Here is a 24368-nt window from a genome sequence, read left to right as displayed (position 1 = left end):
TATTAGAATTCAAGAATTTAAAATCTAGAATCTAAGATCGTCATTTGGCTTTAAGTTCCACATAATCGAATTCACCAGCTACACTTGCAGAACTCATGAGGATTCTCTTTTTAAGGGAAGACATGAAAATGCCAAGTTTCTTAGTTGGAATTTGGGTTCCTCTAATCTTAAACTTACTAATTGATCGCCATTGTGACACAAAATGCACATTATAATAACAAATTATCCATTAAAATTCTTAGGTTTGACCTATAATCACTATTTACACCAAGAAAAGGTCTGATCTAAAATCATGTGAGAAAAGGTGTGATCTTAATTTTATGGATTTTCAAATCACAAGTTCCTATCGTATAATAGTTCTTCAAGTAATACTTAAAAATGACCTATTGATCAACAGACTAACACTCACAAGATAAAACTGGTAATTCGAACACACACACATATATTTACTTACAATGTTTTTATAGTGACAGGCTCACACTTTCGAAAGAATATATATTCATGCTCTATATACAGATGAAACATGACCTTGAATTTTCATTGTTGTCCCCTAAAGTATATGACATATATATATATATACATATGTGTCAATTTTGAACTCAAAGAAATTACAGTATTAGTTATAATGTTTTTTATGTTAATGTAAACCTAACAAAATTTTGGGTCTAAAGTAAAATGTAAGTTCCTGTCTACCTCCATGTTAATTAACTTCCATCGATGTTACTAAAGACTCACCACATGAAAAGGTAATTGATCTTGTTGGTAAGGATGCCTTCTCCCAAGAGACAGTATCCGTATCTGCGACGATCGGAGACTCATCTTGCAATTTTGTCTCTGAATCTTGATCCTTCTCGACTCAATTTGTACATCTGCTATTGTTTTAACACCTAGTAAAAGATAAACCGAATCACGCTTAATCAGGTTCACCTTATAAACCATCCCCTTCGACCTAATGAGATCTTTCAATTAGACATTGGCTTGTGTGGGCTTCCTACTAAATCGAAACAGTATTGATCATATTAAGGGTGTTTCCTTTGGCTATTCATGGTGTAAAAGAGAGATGAAGATTACAGATCTCAAGGGTGAAAATGCAACAAGATCGACCTGTCCTCTTGTTATTGTGGTCACAAGATTTGTAACTCATGATATGTTCAAGCTCGCCATCTGCAGGAGTTTTTGGTACTTAAGATTCAGAGGTTTTCAACCCTATTGTTTTTATGGATTTTCTCTGCAGATGCACTTGTTTTTACCAAAGTTTTCCAGAGCATAATTTAATGGAATTCCAAAGAAACTGAAAACTGAAAGCTTACTGTGACTGGTTCACTAGTGTATATATATATATATATATGTGTGTGGGATTGAGGCCTAAGGATATTTCCAGCATCAAAGGTTATTCTCTTATTTGCCGTCAGTATCATGGAGTCATTTATTCAGAGTCCAGAGATCTTCATTTCTTCCAGGGAGTTCTTAGCACTCAAAATATAATTCCAAGGTCTGAAACATATAGTTCCTTATGTTGATGATGTTCTCTTCTTGGACACAGTCTCAACTGAATATCTTTTCTTTGGCACCAATTGCAATTTAATATGAATCTAAACGCTCGGAAATGAAGATCAACTGTTGCTACTATAATTTGTCTTCCGCAGCTGGTTTGCATGATCTTCACTTTGTTAACATGATAAAATGGGATCTGAGTACTGTTTGAAGGGCTGGTAAGAAATTAAAAGCGAATCCTGAAAGAATGTTCCTCGTAATGACCTCTGAATACAAACACTAGCATGAGCTCCTGATGATGAACCAACTCTTGCAATTATTGACCTCTGAATACAAACACGCCGGCCGCTGACTTGTTTTCGGAAAAGGATGCTTCTTTAAAATATCATTGACAAAGTTTAAAAACCAATACTGCATATATGGCACAAGATGGATGTACAAGACATATATATATAAAAAAAACTGTAAAATGTGCACCACATATAATCCACGTTATTTATTTGCAAAATGTGTCACATTTCCTGAACCTTATCTTATCTTTTCTTATCTGCAATATTATAAAAATAGAAAGGAGAGTCGAAATTTGGTTTTATATGGTTGTTTGATAGTTACGTTTTGCTTAGAGAACCATGAACTGATCCAGAATTTTACAAGTCTATATATGTATATATATATATAGAGAGAGAGAGAGAGAGAATTGAAATCAACCGTCGATCTTTGTGGCTGAATGGTTATTTTTTTTAATTTGTATTGCTAAAAATTGTTGCAGAAGATGTATTTGTTACTAAAAACCATGGTCAAGCAACTGGCCATTGCAAATGTACCTTTTACAACGGTTCTTTAAAGATATTAAATAAAAAAATACCATCAAAGTGTGCATATTCAAATGTGTGCACATGTATCTATATATTTGTGTACATTTATCAATAACTTATTTAGCCTTAGTTAAACATCTTAAACTCCTCCCTCTCTCTCTCTCTGTGTGTGCACAAGCACGAAGTGATGGCTAGAGCAACCAGTCGGGTTGGGTGGCATGTTGTAGCAACGTCCTCAGTTCCAATCCTGAAATGTGTAATCTTGATTTATTTGAAGAATGTTGGTCTTGAAATTATGTGTGTCATTGTGGAGACCAAATAGAACGGTTCTTGTCCTCCCCCACCCGTTATTTTTCCTCTCTCTCTCGTCTGCCTCTGTATTCATCTTATGCGAGAGTAGAAAAAGCCAAATGCAAAATCTCACCACCATTTGTTCAGCTTTGGTCCAGAGAGAAGCCAGACATCCGCTACTTAGTTGCACACATGGGCTCCAAAAAGTATACACGTTCTGAAAAATAGAAGCAAACAAAACACTTAGGGGTTGTTTGGATGGCACTCTCAAAAACTTTGTTTTCCTTAAAACCTGGATTTGTTAAAACTTGGTTTTTAAATGAGTTTTTAAAACCTGGTTTGCAATTGGATGACAAAAATGAGTTTTTAAGGAGTTAGCCAGCTACGGTTCCGCTTACCTGACTTGAAATCTTGGACTTGAAGGAGGTCGTGTGTGTATGTATATATATATATAATCCGACAGGTAACTCCCTAACCCTAGCCTACCAACAAAAGAATTAAAAAAATAAATGCCACCAACTCGTATTTGTTAAGGAAATACTTATTTTAGACAAGCACAGTAGAGAAATGAATAATAAAATCAGTACTGAGACGTCAATTTCATTCCCTTGAGAAAACTGCATTGCACCTCATAATTTTAATTATTGATGATGAAAGGATTTCTTAGCATGTCAGTAACAGGTCACCTGTCAAAAACCAACCATCAATTTTGAAAACAGATGATCCCCATCAGAAGAACTCCTTGTCGTTTAGATCGGCTGAAAATTCATGTCAATGAATTTTTTTGAGTCTTGGCCCACATTTTTGGTTCTTCGTTGGGGCTCTACTTCTGATGCCTACATATAACAACCGAGCGTCTGGTTAAATCGTTGATCCTAAACAAAGTTAAACGTACAAGCAAGAGAAGTGATGCATCCCAGCCCAGGCTCGACTTTTAGCCATAATGATATTAATTGTTTACCTGCATTTTTCATTACTACCTTGTAGTTAACTTAGTTAGATAGTGTTACCAAGTGTTCCTGCAAGTACACGAGCCTATCTCAGCATAACGGCGGCAGATGGAATAATGTCCACCTAAAAAACTTAAATCGGATTTGGATTTAAGAAAATGAAATTCGATTTGATTTCACATAAATATCGAATTGGATTCCATTTTAGATTTGGATTCATATTTAAGTTGAAATAAGTGTCCTACACTCAAAATCTATTCAAAGTTCTTGATATAACATACTGCTGTTTGGACTGATGCGGGTGTAAAAACAAAGTCCATGACTCAGCGCAGGATTCAGATTGTGAACCTAAACGTCGAATTCAAATCTGGAATGAACTTGTCTTTCTTCATAGGCGGAGCTGTGGAGTCGAGTTCCAAAGGCCTTGTTAAGTCACGTGGAAGTTCCGAAGGCTCCCAAGTCGACGTGCAGCAGGCATGAGAATCCGAATTCGAATATGGATATGTGAACATCCGATAAATTGAATATAGTAAATGGTATATTTGATTCCAATCCAATCCAAACCAATCTTCAGAATAATATGGTTCTATGCATTTGCCGAGTCGAGCCAGGTATTAGGCAGGCCATAGTTAATGCATAGCCTGTTAGCAATTAAGTAGCCGGAACTGGGCTGGGCCAGACTGGGCCGGGCCGAGGTGGTCCCGTCGCTAGCCAGCAGAAGAAAGGCGATAGATGTAGTAGAACCCCTTTTGACCACATTGAGCTTTGTGCATATAAAAGAATTAAACAAAGCAGCTGTTGGGCTTTATACAAAACACTTTCATGGATGTGAATGTGAAGTATAGTAATGAGGGATTTGCAAAAAGGAGAGGAATCAACTCACCACCATGTCAAGAAAGGGAGATCCTCCATATCTTGCTTTTCTTTCTTAATGAAACCTACACTCATTGATGTTCTAAAGCCATTGTGCAATTATCTCATACTTTAGATATGTTATTGGAATTCGAACCTTTGCCACTTTTTGTGTCTAGCCATTTTCTCAAGGTTCCAGATGTCGAAAGGCGAAGGGTCTGTATCAGGTGCAGCGTTTTACCTCACAAGAGCAGGCCCATTGAGTGGTCCTAATCACTACAAAGAAAAAAAAGAAAAAGAAAAAAAAGACCATCAAGGCATGAAACTTTTTCATCAAATTGCTAATCTCAGCCGTGGATTTGTGATTAGGACCACCCTTTTTTTTGTTTATTTTATTAGTCATTAACTTTCTTTATCATTGGCCTCATGGGGTTTGCGCAACTGGATGGACCGGCCAATTCAAATATTAGAGGCACCATACCCAACAAGAAAGTCGAAAACTACAGGGCGAAGAAATGGTCTTCAAAGTTTATAATTCAAACAATCGACAAAAACTCTTAACTTAAATTTGTTTCTCTCAAATAAGGCTGGGCACTGGGCGAGACCATCGTCGGGTATCTGATACCCTATCCGACTAGGGCCCAGGAAAAAGAGACCTGGGACGGGCCAGCTCGAAATTTATTTTTTTTAAAATATATATATATATATTATAATTAATTGTATTTATATATTGTTTTATATTAAATATATATTTTCAAATTTAATCGAGCAAGCTTGGGCTCAGGTTTTCAGAAAACCAGACCCAAGCCCAAGCCCAACTCATTATGGGACCGAGCTGGTGGATGCCCAAGCTTACTCTCAAGTAGAATAAAAAAAAGTAAAAAAATTAAAAACTTTTTGCATCATTCATAACTGAAGCTGTTTTTAAACAAATTGATAATGTTGTAATGATGTTTTATGAAATAGCGCCACCATGCAATACTAGTGACATTTGGTAATAAAATTCAGAGCTTCTACAAATATTAGACGCTATATCTTTCATTGAAATTTTCCTTGGGCATTCTCATGAACACTTAGATTTTAATGACATCTGAACTATTGGGATATGATACGAGGGAACGGACAAAAGGGAAGTGGGAACGAAAAGGAAAAAGATAAATCCTAGACGTGTTTCTCATAAGTGAAAGAAGAGCAGGACCATAAAAAATAAGCCTACGATGCCTTCGCAATATTAAACTATTTGCATTAAATAGACAAAATTAAATATCATTCAGTTGTTGATGCTCAGCAGGGAATAAATAATAAATTAATGAAAACCTGCTGAGATGAATTTTAAAATGATTTCGCTGTTGAATTTCCCATTTAGTTGATCATTGGCCAACAGGAGTGAGTAGTCTCTCATAGAATCTCGGCAGCAATAAACTTACAAGGACATATCGTTTCCGAAGTTTTTAGTCAGAGGCTAGAACGCAAATTGTGAATTTGTTATTATATAGCAAATTTAATTCCTCTGAAAATCCAGGGGGACGGCCCTATGTAAAATGAGGCTTTATATAACCTATGGGTTTTCTCTCTAAGGTCTGCCTTTGTACATACATTTACATAAACAGAACATGCAAGCAACGTCCAACAACATGGCAGATCTAAGTGAACAATGACTCAGGTTATTTAGAGTCACCTAGTAATCTGATAAGAGTTGTTCATATCCGACCCAGTTAGATGGTTGAGCAAAAAAAAAAAAAATTGTTGGCATTTTATGCATGTAGTATTATTTTACACATTTTTCTCTTTGTTTTTGTTCGACCTTGCATCATGTTGGATCAAATAGCCCTGGTTAGATGAATCTGAACTATTTAATATATATATATATATATATATATATATATATATATATATATAACATTTTTTATCACGCATTTTCATGTTTCTTTTATTCTTAGGTTGGCCACATATGCATGTATCAGCTTTGAAGAGTGCATTGAAAGCATCCTTAGTTAGAAATGATAGTTCCTACACATGGACAACCACCTAAGTAGGCTCAAGTTTACCATATGTAGATAGGTATGTGGGGTTTTTTCAAAGGCAATACTTGATTAAGGTTTATAATGACAACGCACCTACTTAAGGTCCATAGGTAGTTTTTGATGCAACATCAATTCTTATGTGCTTTTAAAAAATGTTTGGTAACAGCATTAATGTTGTCTTCCAATGTATTCCACAAGAGAGTGCAGTATTCCACGTTCCAAAAAATGGACACATTCATAGAGTAATTTGGAATAAAATGTTGTTGCTACCAGCCAACATTTTATAGAATAAAGGGAATCAGAATGATGCTTAATTACAAGCTGTAATAACTCGGCCCCTTTTAACACTAGGCTCGGCCTCCTAGTGTTGTGAATCCTAATTTGCCCCATAGCAGTTTTAATTTTAACAAAAAAAAAAAAAGAAAGCTAATACAATCAATCACTTAAGCGACTCTCATTATAAGTTCTTTAAAGATTTGTCACAATTTCTAATACAAAACTAAACTTTAAAGGGGGTGTTATAGTTCACCCCCTTAAAGCACTTTTTTTTTGCACTTGTGGGATCTCTTATCCTATGACTCCGATATTACTATAACAACTTGACCCACTTTCACACAGGACTCGGGTTTAGAGTTTGGTGGACCAGAATGCTTCCTTTAGCATCTTTGACTTCAGTCCCAAAAATGTTAGAAATTAGGACAATCAATTACTTATCGAACAGGCTTTATAAGCTTTTAAAGATTTCTCATGACATTCAATACATAATTAAAGTTTCAATAGGGTATTATAGTCTATATCGTTAAGACACACATCCACTTTTGTAAGATCTTAGATCTAAGCATTGAAGCTGGTTCTGATACTATTGTAACAACTTATCCTACTCTCAGTTTGACAGATCCCAGTCCACCTCATAACAGCTTTTATTTTCTCCCTAAAAAAAATTAAGAACTAAGACAAGCAATCACTTAACAATCTTCAATACATGAATAAACTTTCAATAAACTGTTACACATGCACTAAAATGAAAGTAAATAATAGATTTAGGTGCCTATCTCAAACTACCCATGTACCTCCTCTCCTCACCCGTGAAACAGTACTAATTATAAGGCAAAAAATGATACTTACAGCCCATTAATTCTTGGCATCATCTTTTTTTTTTTTAACTTTTATTTTTTATTTTTAACCATCGATGATGCGTTATTGTTAGTATTTATGATCTTGTTAGACCAAGAGCTTCGGAAAACCACTTCTTCTTGTTATTATTGCTACTGTTCATGTTTTTATTTTTTAGTTTTATAACTACACAATGTATGCACGCCTTGCCATTCGCTAGAATCTCTTACATTTGTGAGTAGAGCATTCTCTGTCATCTCAGAGTTATTGGTTTTGTCACATGAATTCATGGCCGACTGTAGAACTTTTAATTTGCCTGAATGTCGCATCCGGTGTGGGACCGAAACTAGATTCGTCCTGAAGAGGCAAATCCACGGCATTAAACGCCACCATGAGGATCCAGTACTATCTTGGCTCATCTATTAAAAACTCTATATAGGCAGCTCAACATCTGTAAGGCTCTTCCCGTGTGTGTGTGTGTGCACGCATGCACATGACCAAGAGCACAAGAGCCAACATCTTTCGAAATACATCTAAGTTCAAAAGTATATAAACTTGAATATTATACCATGAAGCAGTCTGGTATCTACTATACAGTATGTTTTGTGTTGATTCATTATATTTGACTGTTAGAACAAGCCATAAGCATTAGAATGTCTGTGACATCAGTGCAAACCAAGTCGCATTATGTACAGTCTTCACTGTGCAATTAAACCTCAAAAAGGCATTTATTTGCACTATTCATGATCGGGAAAGACACAGAGGACACGTTTGGTGCTGTGTTCAAGTTCATGAACTCCAAACTCTTTTCCTTTTTAACTGATCCTTGAATTCAGAACTTGCATTATTGAAGGGCCTGATCTGATCAGCATTTATTCCCCTCGTGCAGCGACCATCAGATGCGTTCAATGTCAAACATTGTCCTCGTAGTATTGGACCGTTAGCTCCTCCACCGACAGACGAGACTCCAACCATAGCTGGCCAAGGTGATAAAGTAATATGGTCATTCAAGGAGATCCAAAATTACATGCCAGGCAAAAGGAGTTGATGTTACCACACCCACTTTTCTTTTCCTTTCTTCTTATGACACCAAGAACTACCAAGGTCTTGTATAGTATTGATTTTTAATTTTGTATTGTAAAGTTTTATGTGAACCATTTCCGACCTCACACTCACATGTTTTTTGCGTTTGGTTTTAGCGAAGCTGGTTATATGCACAAGCCTATGCACTTGTATACCGTGTACATGCCTATGTGCATGACATGTATCCGAATGAGCTAATTAAATATAATGGCTTTCACGTACTTCAATGTGCAAAGTTGGCTTGGAACTATGTCTTGATTTAGACATGCATGTTAATTGTATGTGGATCAGTATTAGATCTGACTACATTAATGAAACAACATTATCTTGCTCCACCCAATCAAGAGCGAAGGTATCCGTTGCATTTACAACATTTGTCCTCAATTATCGACCATGCTTTCATTTCATTGGATTAGACTTCACAATGGAGCCGGTTGCCTTTGATTACTTAGCTGATTAAGGTGATTTTTTTGTCATTACGCTAAAAATAGAGGCAAGGTAAGGTTGTTGGTGGCAAGTCAGATCAGGCCGCGTGTACCAATAGAAAAAATCAAACGGCCAGCCAAAGAAGAAGTATGACTATTAATTTTGCTGGGATGTGTAAGGACAAACACACATGGGCTTTCGGCCCGGTATGAAGGACCACTGAAACGATGCGATGTGGTAACAGAAGTGCACGAAAGAGGCATTTGTCCTTCATTTGCAATAAGTGCCGACACATGAACTCGGAAGACTTATGGGTAGTCGTAAGAGGAAAATGTAAAGGGCCTTAAATTTTCAAGTGAGCGAAAGGCTAATCCCACCGTTCGAGCGAAGGACGAAGCCCCCTCATCTTCCTAGGGTCTAAAGCTCTTTTATGATGTCTCGAGAAAGACACAATGCTATGCACTATTTGTATATTGGTGCCCCATTTTGTAGCACAGAAAGTTGACGCCACAGTAGTTCAAAATGGATACTTGCTGCCTACCAACCCTGCCATTGCACCAACCACCTTGGAAATATAAAGGATCTTAAATTGAAAAAGCTCATTAGCAAAAAGGTTACATAGTTGGGGCTTGAACGGTTAAAAATTCGGATATATGTGTAGTTGGTCTTCAGAGATAATTATGCTAAAGTTGTTTTTATTCACTTGAAGAAAGTTGTTCTTCTTCCAACACATACAAATATATATATATATATATATATATATATATATATAAAACTTGAATGGTGACTTTTTGTTTCTTCCAACACACAAATGTGTGTGTGTAGTAGCGTTTTTTAGTTTTTTTATTAATTAAACGTGTCGACATGATAGATTAAAGTTGTACTAATAAATATTTTCTCGACAGTTTGCCAATTTATTAGTTGGATTGAGAGAAACAGGAGTGCGCACTACCGTAAGGTATTACGGCAGAGGACCCCCGTATATTTTTCATATGAGAGAGAGTTGTTAAAGGCATAAGAAGAAGAAGAAGACCCCACGATTGTTTGGTTGGCCGTGCAAGGGCGGACACCCTGTTCTCTTTTAATTTTTCTAGACCCCCAATTTCTTATTGCTATTCTCTTGAATGCGCGGACAAAAAGGACGATTTGTCTCCGCGTTGCTTGTCGCTCGGAGTCGCCGGAAAACTTCCCGGCGGATATCAGGGCACCAGTTCCGGACGGAATGGGCGTCCGAACGTGGCTCCTTCCCCATTCACACGTAGGTCGGTTTGGCGTACGGGACGTCAGTCTGGCCACTGGAGGGCCTGTGGGCTTGTGGCGTCGAGTCAGAGGCCGTACGGGAGGGTCGGCCCCGACTTTCGGGCTGCACCCTTCGGTCCCCGTCCACCGACAGTTCCGCGCTGCATCTTCGACTCGGATCGAGGAGTCTCGAACCGGTATTTAGAGTCATGATGACTCGGATCGGATAGGCTTTTTCTTTTCTTTTTCTTGCAAATACGAACAACAAATCAAAAGTTTAGTTATAAGAATAAAGGGTAAGTACGGCAAAAGGGGAAAGCCGCTTTTTCAAGAGAATGTGTAGAGTCAATAAAAGAACAGACGCCATGGAAAAAGTAATATTCTCAGGGGTAAATTTGTCAAGCATTCCTGGCTTAGGGATTTTTAGCTTTACCACAAGTATTTATGATATTTGCAGAACATCTTAAATATTTGTCAGCATACAAGTTATGAGCTTGGGGGGAATGGCAAAATGGGCTCCATGGCCGACAAGAAGACTCTAGGTGGAAGTCAGGCTTGGTTTCAAGTGGGAGTTTATTGTCAGCAGTGGAGCTAGGAAATTTTTCACTAAAAATTACCCCATATTTTAAAGTTTAGGACTTAAAAGATATCAATATGTGAATAAATGGCCGTATGACATTAATAGAAGCAAACCAATACAAGCCCACACCAACCTCCGCCACTGCTTACTTTGCATATTGATTGCATGATGTTTAATTTGGTACAAAAAGGTCGAGCGCATGTCCGTTGCTTTACTTCTGTCCCAGTTGATTCTGATTCTACATTAGAAATATATTGACTGTTCTCGAATGATAGCAAATAGTTGGACATAAGTACAAACTTCACTTAATTTGGTTCTTAAATGGAAAAAGTTCGAAGCACATTTTGAGTGTATTCTTGTTTCATATGTTTATTTGTATATACAGTCCTTCCATGAATTTCCGCGGTAGCAAGTCTATAATGAGAATGTCAAAAAAAAAAAAAAAAGAAATTCCTCTAGCTAAGCTGATAGTCTCAATATTTTAAAATTTTGTGTCATTCTTTCATCATTCCCACATGTATTTCTTTATTGCTTTTCCTTAGATACCATTTTAACTCTTTAGGGTTCTTTCTTTTCGCTCCAATGTTGACAGTTTGCTTCCACTTTCAAGTTTAATAATCTTACAAGCCTAGACTTTCGAACTCATGAGATAAACAGCAATTATGGTTATGAATAGTATTTTCCCCATATTCCTCGTAAAAGAAGTGATCATGTTGCCTATCTTGGCCTATTTGAGAGCACGAGTCACGGAACAAGATTCGAGGTTAGGTGGGTCAGCCTGTTTTAAGCTGTTCATGCTGATTAAGTAAGCCTAAGAATAGATGCAGTATGAGCCAACCGAGTCCCATATTATATTTCAACCAAAATCCAGGTTTGGCATAGACGGAAAAGTTCCAATTAAATATTCAAGGTGGGGACATTGGTTGGTTCACGTGCCAGCTCTTGTTCTGATCAGATATTATCCATAATGCATCGCCTCCCCAAGGCTTGAATTTCCTACTCCCCGTTTGTTTCAAATCTCAGGTAAGAGGGAGAGAAGACTTCATGAAATGAAATTTGATGCCGAAATGCAGTCGCATGGGAAAGATGGGGGATTCAGCTGGGAAAATCCTTTCTAGTTAACGTCGGATCCATTCATTTGGTGGTGTATCTTGTTTGTTAGGAAAGTAGTTGAAATCAAAATGGCCTATTTTGATAAGAAAGTGTGTGCTCAAACAAACGAGGCCTTAAGAGGCTGTTTGGCTATGAGAATAGTGACAATACGTTTCATGAATCAACAACACCTTATGAATCTGCTTTAATATTTTGAGTAGATTTATGAAACAATTTGTCATACCAAATGACCCCTAAGAACTATGGATGAGGATTTTTGATGCCGATGCAAAGGTCTACCATTGGTGACTGGATTGGAGCGTTATAATAGATTCTTAAAATACTGTAACAAGTGTGTCATGAATATGCTCTTTTTTCAAGAGTGGAATCATATGATAGTAAGAATATATTACTGTTTCTAAAAAGCCTTTGAGAACTACGACATTACATTATTGTTTCATGTATTTGTCCCAAAATGTAGAGTACATTCATAAGACACTTTTCAAAGCGTTCAATGAATCTAACCAATGTTTGGATTAGATATATGAAACAATAACACAATATTATTGTTCCTAAATAGTCTCAAGATACAATAACCTATTTTCAATGCCTTAAGCTGCCGTCTTTGTTGTGTTTCAACTTATGCATTGGTGACCCTCCACCCTAAATTTAAAAAGTTTAAACGCGAAAACCGTATAAAAGATACATCATTTTCAAGCCGAAAAGGATGGTTAATTTTTCTATGATCGAAATTTAAGCTAACATTGGACCCAATTTTAACAAGAACCGACCCTTCGACACGTGCACATTCATGTCTACTCAATTAGAAGCAACATCTTATCCTCAACAAGTCTGATCGGGTTTGACCAGAGCATCCAAAGCGTGGCCGGACCAACTGACCCGCATGGGCACCCACTAATCGGCCACAAAAAAACCCTAACCGAATCGATAGTGCACATCCGAGTCGATCAAAAACACACGTTCCCAATTCGTATCGGAACCAACCCAACCCCAGATTCCGAGTCCCACCTTTGTCTTAGCTTAGCTGGATGAAAGTGAAAAGCAAAAGAAAGTGGGCACTCGATCGATCTTCGAGAACGCCAGGTGGGGCCCCACCTTCTAAGACACATTAATACTCGGTGGGCTCCACCCTCTCGAATCCAAGGTGGATGGCAGACTCTGCCCCCACCCAACTCTCAGCATGTGCGAAATGACCAGAACGCCCTCACCTAATTCCCTCCTTCACCACAAAGGTCATCGTAAGATTTCCAGCTTCGGTGGGCCGTTGTTATAAGAACAGATCGGGCCGCGTTGGTTTAACTTGCTGCACTTCCAAACTTGAGATGTAAAAGAAAGTCCCTTTCAGATGTAAGATAAAAAGATATCACAGTTATAAACACTAAACGAGTTGAGTGGACGCAAGAGCTTATCATGAGGCTCGAACCATTACCTATCTCCACTATAGTTGTAAGATAGCTTGCTTAAAGGGATTTTGCGCATCTAAGCAGACCAGGGGTTGGTAGGTGGCTAATGGTTGGTTCGAGTTTTGCGGGTATCAGCGTAGATTTTTGGCATAAAAAATGATAAGGTCAGGCAAGATAAGCAACTAACTAGCTAAATAAAAGAACTTTACATGTCACTTAAATGTTTTAAGGATTGTGACATATAACTTATTGTATGCAATAATATACATAAATGGTAGGTTAGTGAGTATATGGAATTTATCTTGGTTAACAAACTCACTTTTCATTAAATAGCTTATGAGTAGAGGAGCCGAGAGTTGGGTAGGTGGTTTATTATTATTATTATTTTAGTGGAATGGTAAGTGAGGGTCTTTTAGTACTTTCGTTTTTCACTGCGTTGCGAGGACCTGGCCGACAGGCCGAGTCAAAAGGCTCATCGTTGCCTCGGGCAGGACGCTACCTGTGTGAGGGCATCCACGTAATTTCTCATGATCGGCAAGACCTCCGCCCGTGAATCCGGCACCCCCCACGTATAAAAGCCAAAGGCTTTATCTTCGCTCTGGCCTTCCCCTAACCACGGCCGATACTCCGCCCGTGCCCGGCCGGAACTCGCCGGGATACCAGTGTACGATTTCCAGAAAGCAGAAACCTCCGCCTCCTCGCTCCTCCTCACCGGCCTGCTCTGCCCCCACCCTGGCGAATAGTTTCCCCTCCTTCCTTGTGCAAGCCGGGCGATGGAATTCGGGCACGGTTCCCGAGTCATTCTGCTTTGAGAAGGTAACTGAAGTCGGACCCTTTCAGCCATTGATTTCTGTACTTCGAGTGGGAAGAAAAGAAATTCTTCCCTTCCGAGCTTTCTTCTCATTCCCGAGTGACCACGGACGGAGAAAGAGAGAGAGAGAAGTAAATGCTCTCTCTTGGATCTTCGTTAATTCTTGATATTTATTGAGGTGCCAAAATCGATGCCGGAATGCTATTCAAGATTGCTTGGTGCATGGATAATACGTGCTTTTAGATCATTGATCCTCCTCCTCTCTTTTTTTCTGAGACCTTCTGCACGTGTGGTGAGAACTGAGATGGGATGTGTTTGGACATGGAAGGCCTCTGACGAGTTGCAGTGGAAAGACCAAAACACCCTTGGTTCACTTACGATTTTCTCCGGCTGAAACAGCGGCGAAGTCGGCCGGAGAGTTTACTCATAATAATTTAGGCCGTCACTGCTACCACCGTTTCGTTCTAAATCCAGATGCACCACCTTTTTGAGCCCCAATACCCATCTGAATTTTCCTGCCTAAACGGCGACCGAGTAGCCAACCGAGCCGGAAATGGAAGAGTTATAAAGCTGTAACGGTCGTGTTACTATGACCACCACCACATCCGTAGAGTTTATTCGGAGTCCAGTCATAGCAGTCTTATCAGTACTGCTTCCTAAATCTCTCTTACCAATCAGCGGTTTTACTCTGTTTTTCTTTTTTCCTTCTCCTGTTGAAATTGTTTCGTTGTTCTAAAATCATTTCTGCCATCTTTCTTTCTTTTTTTTTTAAACAAAAAGGAATAGCTGTTTCTGCGATCTTGTTTCGAATTTAGATACTCTGAGCAGATGAAAAAATTCCTCGAGAAAAGAAGATACCAAAATCGGAAGAGAGGCGATTACCATTGACAGCCCTACGCACTAGATTTCGAGACTGACGAAATTCCGCTTTAGAAACAGTTGACTCTGATACAGAAGGTACTCTGATACAGAGGGTGATGGTGGTGGAGGTACGGGTGAGAGTGAGAAAGGCCGTATCAGTCATTCTCTCTCTCTGTGATGCGAGGAAGAGGGTGTCACATCGAGAGTTTCAGACAGCCGGTCATGGTGGACAGTTCCGGGGTTGAAAGGACCCTGACTCGTCTTCTCTGAAATAACCACGGGCCTAGCTATTCATATACAGTTCTTTCTCTACTCCATAGGTCGTACAGCGTTTGTCCCGATTATCTCTATTCCGAAAGGATTTTCTTTATTTTCCGTCGTTAAGACAACCACCAACTGTTGCTAAATATTTTGGAAAACCTTGTTAATAAAAAAAAGGCCAATGAACCTTCCATGACAGTTTTTGGTGATGAAAAATAAATAATAAAAAGTTCATATGGCAAATAGAGGTAGCGGTATATATATATATATATATATATAAATAAAACAAGAGGTAGTGGTAGAATTTAATATATATATATAACTCCAACCACTCAAATACTTTAGTATCTCACACACGCAACTTGTGTATGTGAGGAATATATACGAGCTAAAATCTTTCGGCCACTCGGATACTTTGGCTTACCAGAGCTATATATATATATATATATATATATATATATATATATATATATATATATATATGCAATCGGATCTTGCATTCTTTTTATCTGATCGTATGAATTTGATTATAGTGTTGGTTCATCAGTAAAAAAAAAAAAAGGTAGTCGATTTCACACGTTTTATTGTTTATTTTTCACTAAAATAACGTGCACCAAATGGCCCGATTCAATAGAAAATGGTAAACTTTTTCGCATCAAATTGCTCTTTTTACCTTCGTTTAATGCACCTGCAATGTATGGAGGTGATAAATTATCTAATCTAACTATCAGTACGATATTTACCTGTATAAATGACAAAGAATCTCGATAACCATTACATGCTAAAAAAGTTCGTGCTCCTTTGTGGGTCTTCGTCGCGCTGAATGGTGAGCTAACAGCCCCTTGCTCATACCAGATAGATTGATTTTCCTTTTTTATGATTTTAAATTGTTTTAGGTAAGCTTTAATTTATTTATTGATTCTCCGTATCATCTACCTATATTGGCAGCTTTGGTCCTAAACTTTCTGGCTTGTCTTGGATTGAGTTAAAGCATGTTCCACAAGATGACATTCTTTAATTTGATCTGGTTCCTCTTTTTCATAGGTATAAAAAAGGTGGTTCCCCACTCAACAAAAACTACAGGCATATCTTTCAATTTTTAAATCTTAATATATATATATATATATATATATATATATATATATATATATATATATATAAAGTGGGGTTAGTTGAACTTTTTATCTAATGTGGTTGGTGTGGATGTTAAGGACGGCGGCATATCTGGCATTTTTTTATAGTAAGTAGTAATACACTCTTACCGATTTAGATCATGAGCCAGATATGGTATGCTTGTTTTTGATAAAATACTTGCACTAGATTAACCAAGGATGGTTCCCTGTATTATCAAGGGAAGGAAAAAACCAAGTTGCATGATTTTGAAGCCGAGTGTAAGGATAAACAATGCAAATTTGGAGTGTTTATCTCCGGCATCACGCACTATTTTCTCCATGTTTTATCTTAATTTACATATAAAGCTCCAAGCCTCCAAATACGCGGTTAATTGTCTGATTAAGATGTCTTTAGAATGTGGTAGACGATATGATTACTACTGGCAGCAACGCCTACACAATGAAAAAGACCGAACGATCTGAATCCCAACAGAACGGATGTTTATAAAGTTCAAAGTTGTTTTTTCTGTTTGGAAAAATTTGATTCCAAGTTGATATAGATGATATTAATAGGACATGAACGTGGTATTGAATAGGCAACAGTCTTGGTTGCTGTTGAATATCAGGTAATAGTAACTCAAGCGACTTGCAGATGAAACGCGAGAGTTGGTGTCCTTTCCGTTGTTAGACAAAACGTGACAGTTACTGCGCTTCCAAAGTAGGTAGCTTTGCCCGTATTAGTTGCTGATGGAGCTGGAGGATTGCTCTCTTACATTCTTTGAATGGCTACTCTCTATTCTGTACATTTTTTGGTTTCTTCTACAACTTCGGCGAGACATAGAATCACAAAATGTTGTAGATATCATGTAAAGATCTATACGAATAACATGCCTCGTTCCATAATCATGCTTTACAGTGTCCCAGGCAAGTTCAATGATTTTCTATCCTGATGACCTATTTAATAATTTTTACAAAATTAAAGCTTAACCTGAGTTACTTCACCTGACCATAGTTCTTACGTTGATAAAATAGAGAGTAAGAACTTAAATGTCATGAAACAGGAACTTTCTTTTGAAAACTCCAGCAACTAATGGGCATCTTTTGATTCAGTAGTACAATCTATAGTATCTTTCACCTGCAAGTCTGCCAAGCATCATTTCGTCTGCTGCCATGCTAATGGCCGCTGCGTGTGTCTGTTCTTTTCCTTGTTATGGAAATAGCACTTGAATTCGGTTTCGCCATCTACACCAACTAGACACTGAACTAGTTGTACTCGTATGCAAGGGTAGTTGGTTTCCCTCCTCTGCTGGGATGGGCTTACGACACATTTTTTACTCTGCATCACCTTCACAACATAATGGTGGGGAAAGAGAGTACTAGGGGAATATTTAATGGCGGCATGGTGGTCTTGTTAGGTAACTATATTTTATGGGCGTTTGAGTCTCGAATTGAGGGAGACATTGCAACACATTCTTTATTTATTAAAGGAAAAACCAGTCACCTTAATCGTTCTGCATTCTGATAACCCAGGTCCTAAAATGAATTCTTTTCTCGCTTGGTTTATGTATTAATGGAAACAAAACAAACAGAGGTTTGAAGTTTGTCCTCATATTATGTGGCACCAGAAACGAACTGCTAATACTATTGAATGTTCAGTTGTTCTTTTTTGTGATGAGCACGTGCTGCTCCTTGCTACTTTCATAAATGTTGTGCTCCAGAATACCATACCTTGCAGTGGCTTTTTTTCTCTCCTTTTCTTTGGAAGATGCTCGTTCTTTTTAACGCAGAACTCTGCTTTCCAGTTTCCGCCATCCTGTTTGATGTGCGTTTTCTGCTTCTTACTATTTATTTTTCATAATTTCTGCGAGTCCTAATTTCTTGATGGTCGTTTTGTTTATCCATTCTCTGAGGAATCATCTATCTTCTGCTGAAGTTTGGTCTTTCTTTTGTTTTCATCGAAAAGAACTATTAGCTCCCATGGATCACAAGAGCTGGCTCTGGAGAAGAAAATCCTCTGAGAAGACAATTGTTGTAACCGACAGAGTAAATCTACCAACTAAAGGAAATGAAGAAGAGGTAAATGGTTTCTGCCTTCATTATCATTTTTTCTGCTTTCTGATACATTCCGTGCATTAGGAACTCAGGACTATCCAAGTGGAAGGAAGGGGGAATCAGACATCTTTCTTGTTTCTCTGTTGGTCCAAATTATGTCGATGATGTGTCAGCACTAGCAAGTCTGCCAAGGGCTGCAATCTTGAAACTTTATTATTCTTCAGCCGCTACTCAAACGTTTGATGAGTTACCTCTATCTGATATTGACTTGTGGCGCCGAAATATTTGTAAAGTTACCATTCCTAGCTATAATGTCCTCTAAAACTGTATTCTTGTGGAAATGTCCTCAACTCTGAACCTATGAATCTAGATCGAGCCTATGATCCGATTTTCTGATGTTAACATGGTAAGCAATGCATTCCAAAACCTTGGTGAAGGATAGCTTTCGTTTCCTGCATGGCGCTTCAAGCGCCATGTTTTTGCCCATCCATCGCCTTCCTAAAGCTCTGCATTAATGGGTTCCATTGTTTGTGATGGTTGCTTCAGTATCTACATCCTGATGGTGGAAAATCCTCGTGTGAGTTTCATAACATCATTTTTCATTACTTGCAGGCTTGTGAGACGGACAAAGTAGCAGACTTGGAGAAGACTGTGAAAGATTTGAACGAGAAATTGTTTTCTTCTCTTTCTGAAAATAAAGCTAAAGATGACATTGTCAAGCAGCACGCCAAGGCGGCGAAGGAGGCCATTGCAGGTCAAAATCTGCCTATATCACTCTTTCACTTGTATATGGATGACTGATGAAATTTGTAGTTACTTCTGGTTTATGTCGATGTTGCTTTATTTTCGTGCTGATAGTGCTTGTAGTTCTCACCGGAGAGAAATTGCAGTATGTCTTGATTTAGTTTATCGTTATTCATCATCTTTCTCTTAATAGGATGGGAAAAGGCTGAAGCGGAGGCAGTATCTTTTAAGCAGGGATTGGACAATGCCCTAGAGCAAGCAGCAGAGGCAGATGATAAGATAGCTCACTTAGATGGAGCGCTTAAAGAGTGCATGAGACAGCTACGCCATGTCAGAGAAGAACAGGAGCAGCGGATTCATGATGCCATTATGAAGGTAACGAGAGACCACGAGCGGGAAAAGATAAGGCTAGAAGAAAAGATGGCAGAAGCAAATAGGGAAGCTGTTGAGCTGCATGCAGAGAACAACCGGCTGAATAAGATCATTCAGGTGAAAGAGAAACTAATGGAAGAAATTAAAGAGAGAAGCCTGCAAGCAGAAGCAGATTTCACTGCATTGTCAGTTAGGTTGGATTCAGCTGAAAAATACAATGCTACTCTAAAATATGAACTATGTATGCTGGAGAAGGAACTTGAGATACGGAATGAAGAAAAAGAGTATAATCGTAGAGCTGCTGATGCATCACACAAGCAACAACTAGAGAGCATGAAGAAAATTACTAAGCTGGAAGCAGAATGCCAGAGATTACGTCTTCTGGTGAGAAAGAGGTTGCCGGGCCCTGCTGCTGTTGCTCAGATGAAAAATGAAGTTGAGACACTGGGAAGGGATCCTGATGAACTGAGAAGGAAAAGGTTTAGCCAGGGTCATGGTTCAGCTGCTTCTGGTTTGTCAGCTAGTCAGGAGACCATCAGTAAGAGGTTTGTTTTCCTGACTGAGCGCATGAGTGCAATGGAGGAAGAGAACAAAACTTTGAGGGAGACCTTAGCAAAGACGAATCATGAGCTTGAATCTTCAAGGGCCGTGTGTGCACGCACAATGTCAAAATTAACACAGGTTGAAGCACAGCTTGGCCAGCTATTAAAAGGTCAGGACAACCTGGAACAAGCAAAAACCGTCTGTGTTTCTCTTGCCTCAATATCTGAAGATAGTCGGAATGAGGATGAAAATAGCTGTGCAGAGTCATGGGCTTCTGCTCTGATTTCAGAGCTGGAGCAATTCAAAACTGGGAAGCCAAAGGAATCATGTAAATCTTTTGGAACATCAGAGCTTAGTCTGATGGATGACTTTTTAGAGATGGAACAATTAGCTATAGTATCTGTTGATAAACCTTTGGATACTTCTCATACTCTCAGCAAGGATGAAACTATCGGTGTCAGTACTGCTGCCAAAACAATCATATCTGTGAGTGAAGTAACTGGCAAAGAACTTGTTCCTTTTGGTGAAAAGGATATGGGGACTGATACTGAAAACCCCGAAATTCATTCTAAATGCATCCAGAAGGAAACATCTCCTGGCTGGCTTCTTAGACTCCTACGAGGTGTCCTGCTGGATCATGTCACTGAAGTAAGCATAGATGAAATTTTAGAAGCAATAAGAGTTGCATTGAGTGATTCTCCATACTATTTACCTGCTGATGCCATTGAGCTGACAACTGCCTCAAGCCCTCCCTACAGTACGGACCCTTCATGCATAAAGCCCTGCAACAGTTCTCGCAGTCCTCCACCAATTTCTCCCAGAACGGACTCCTATTCAGAGGATGGTGAGAAGTTGTATCCGAAGGACAAGAAGAAACAACTGTTCTCTTCCAAGCTCAATAAATCAATCGCTAGAATAATACATCTTATTGAGGGAGCTGCTCAAACATCACATGCAGATACGGGGAACCATCAGATTTCATCGGAAAGTCCAAATGCACCTCTACCTTACAGCAATGGAGCTACAGGATATACCATGCGTGTTTTCCAATGGCAGAGTTCTGAACTCAACGTCGTCCTACATGGTTTTGTTGAATCCTGCAATGACCTACTGCAGGAAAAGATTGGACTCGAAAAATTTGCTTCAAAATTGTGCTCAACATTGGATTGGCTTATAAATCATTGCTTTTCACTACAGGATGTCTCCACTATGAAGGATACCATCAAAAAACATTTTGCCTATGATGAATCTCTTAGTGAAACTGAATCAGAGACTGGTGGCCTAGAAACTCCCACATCACTACCAAAATCCACTGAATCTGAGAAACATATAACTGTAGATCAAGCACGGGCCTCAGGTTTATCCGGTTTCCAGGAAAATCATGACAGTTTTTGTCTGAAGCAGGGGATTAAATTGAAAACACGAGAAGAATTTTGTAGTTTTAATGGTGAGACTGAAAGGATGAAAATAGAAAAGAAAGAACTAGAAGATAGACTTCAGTTGGCAAGTGACCTTAATGATTCCTTGAAGCACCAAATTCAACAACTGGATAAAAAAATTTCAAGTTTAGAATTGGAACTTGCAGGAGTGAAAGATGAGAAGAGTTCAATCGAGGATCAACTCAAGAAACATAGGTTGTTGAACGATGATCTTGAGGAAAAGCTTTCTTCTGTCAGAGTTGAGGTCGGAGAATCAAACCAAAAGTTGTCTTCTTTAGAAGTTGAACTTGAAGAGAAAATTAATTGTCTCGAAGCATTAGAAACAACATGTCTAGAACTACAGCTACAGTTGGAAAGGTATGTATGGTTGTATATGTCCATGTTCTTCCATCTTAGTAACTGCCTTACCATATACCCAAGGTTGTTATGTTTTCTGTACATATTGGAAACAACTAATTTCTATTTGTTTAATTTCTCAGTGCTAAAAAGAGAGAAACTAGTCTTGGGGTGGAGGAAGCAGAGAAAAGACTTCGAAATGTAAGTTCCTTAACTAAAATCTCCTGAATTGCCGGCAACCATTGGAAGCCTTGTTTTATTTTTCTCTATCTTTTGCAAGCAATCTACTGGCTAAAGGTCTATTAACTTCTGATGTGCATAGCTAATAAAAATTCTTTCTTTCCTTTAGGGATCTACATTTATATTACAGATTAATATGTGTAGCCCAAATAACGGATTTTTTTATTTCTTGCATCAATCTTTTGCTTTCTTCTCATAAATGTATCTTTGTACTATTCTGCTCTTCATTCAATTTCTAGTGAAGGGACAGGAACGGATTGCAATCTTCTGCATGATTTTGAACAAGATGGAACCAAAACCTTAATCAATTTTTTTGTATACTCCATTTGGCAGGAAAATTGTCTAACAGGGATTTTGAGGGCACATCTTTCCTCTAGGAGCTTGTACCTTGTGTTACATTAGTTTTGAACTTCTAGTATAACTAATCATGTCAGTCTTCATGCTGGTTTGATGGTCTCAGGACTTGGAAATCTCAGCAGCATCAGAAAAGCTAGCAGAGTGTCAAGAGACTATTCTCAACCTTGGAAAACAATTGAAGGCCCTTGCTTCACCAAGGGATGCAGCCCTCTTAGATAAAGTTATCCCTTTCAGCCAACGCCGACCATCCCTACTTGACCAAATGTTAGCAGATGATGAGACAAAATCAGGCTCATGCAGGTCTCCCAAGACCAAAGACATCATCTGCACAACTGTTCCTGATAAGCAGGGAGCTGCTGACCATCAGAAATCTGGTCTTCCTCCTGCCAATAACCCCCAAGCTGGCCTTCTCTACGGGTGGAAAGTTCTCAATTCAGATCCTAACCATCACGGTGCTGAATCAGCTCTTGACAATGCTTATCAGTCTACACCTGTGAAATCTCCTAGAAACTATTTTGGTTCAGTTGAAAAGCAGAGACCAGAAAGCAGAACCTCTGATGCCTCTTTGGCCATTGTTCCAAAGAGACAAGGAGGAGGAAGTAGTGGTGGTTTCATAAAGAGGCTTCTGTTGAGGAAAAGGAGAGCGAGCAGCAAGAAGTCACTTGGCATTATATAGTCTTGCTTTTAAGTAGCAAAAGCAGATGAATTTGAGGCATAAAATAAGTTGGCATAATGAATAGGTGAAGATGTAAATTGTCATCCAACATTCTTTCATGGCTTTTTGGACTGCAAGTAGATAGAAAGGTGGGTTGAAGGTCTTGTCTTGAGCGTGTAGAAGGGTTCTTTTTGTCTCTGGTTTTGGGGATTTTGTTGGAGGATGTTCGTCATCCGTTGCTTGTATATAGGTGTCCATGTAACAGTCTGACGGACCACGTTTTCTCGTAATTTTTAATACAAAACTCCAGTTTGTGGGCAATTCTTCCTTCCCTTGTCTACCTTGTTTTACATTTAGTGACACGCACTAATACAGACTTAGAAGGGCGTGGCTTCTCTTTGGACTCTGTAACAACTGCACGTGTCTTTTTATGAGGCACTCCCTATCTTTTGCTGATTTATTGCAAAGTCCTTCATGGTTGAGAACCATCACTACTCTGTGATCCGCTCTGAGAATTGCCCATAAAATATTACATTATCATAAATTTAGGAGTTTAAGTAAATTATACGTGCATGATGGTATAATGGTTCCAGCCGTGGACAATAAATAACTAAACATGGTTGGTCTAATCCAACCATATTAGTGTGACATCATCTGGTACAGATAGAATTGGCCCTTCCCTCAACCCCTACAATGCATAGGGTCGCCTCAGTTAAATACATAGAATTGGATTAGGAACTAATGGAAGCAAGAAAGCGATGATCAACGGCCACTGGTTATCATGTCAAAAGCTGACTGTTTGATCTCAAACTGATAGCTACCATCCCCTGTTTTAGGAATTTGCTTAGGACGTCACAACCTATAGACTGTTTGGTCAGATTATCAGACTGCTTATAGTAATCTTTTTCTAGTGCTTGTATTATTTTGCTAGCCCACGTGAGAGAGGAAGAGAAAGAGAGAGACAATTAGATGCGGACAACTATAAACTCGTTGGAAGTTTGATTCTGCATACTATAAAGCCAAAATGTCAGAAAGTTCACTCTGTTCGTTCCATTTGCAACCTAGTTTGAATCCTCATGAATTCATAAAAGATGCCTTAAATTGCCTGCAAAAGGACAAGTAGCCGTCAGAAATCAATGAAAACGAAAAAATTGTCATTAAAGCACTCTTAATTTTTCAAGATGAACTGAAATGCATGCTCG

At 38.6% G+C, this 24368-nt stretch overlaps 1 protein-coding gene across 1 annotated transcript; it reads left to right on the top strand.

Annotated features, from left to right (window-relative positions):
• The first annotated feature begins 13974 nt into the window (after positions 1–13974).
• Positions 13975–23487, top strand: LOC116252336 (filament-like plant protein 7). Its single transcript, XM_031626513.2, has 6 exons — positions 13975–14199; positions 18392–18504; positions 19093–19234; positions 19418–21935; positions 22058–22115; positions 22615–23487. Exons 2-6 carry the CDS (start codon positions 18406–18408, stop codon positions 23185–23187), a joined length of 3390 nt encoding a protein of 1129 aa, XP_031482373.1. The 5' UTR covers positions 13975–14199; positions 18392–18405; the 3' UTR covers positions 23188–23487.
• The last annotated feature ends 881 nt before the right edge of the window (positions 23488–24368 follow it).

This window comes from Nymphaea colorata, chromosome 4 (assembly GCF_008831285.2).
Source record: "Nymphaea colorata isolate Beijing-Zhang1983 chromosome 4, ASM883128v2, whole genome shotgun sequence".
NCBI lineage: Eukaryota > Viridiplantae > Streptophyta > Magnoliopsida > Nymphaeales > Nymphaeaceae > Nymphaea > Nymphaea colorata.
This window is presented reverse-complemented; position numbering and strand designations above follow the sequence as displayed.

Coding starts and splice junctions, on each gene's coding strand:
- LOC116252336 (XM_031626513.2), top strand. CDS start 18,406: ATGGATCACAAGAGCTGGCTCTGGAGAAGAAAATCCTCTGAGAAGACA. Junction 19,235..19,417: donor GGCGAAGGAGGCCATTGCAG/GTCAAAATCTGC, acceptor TTCTCTTAATAG/GATGGGAAAAGGCTGAAGCG. Junction 21,936..22,057: donor CTACAGCTACAGTTGGAAAG/GTATGTATGGTT, acceptor TTAATTTCTCAG/TGCTAAAAAGAGAGAAACTA.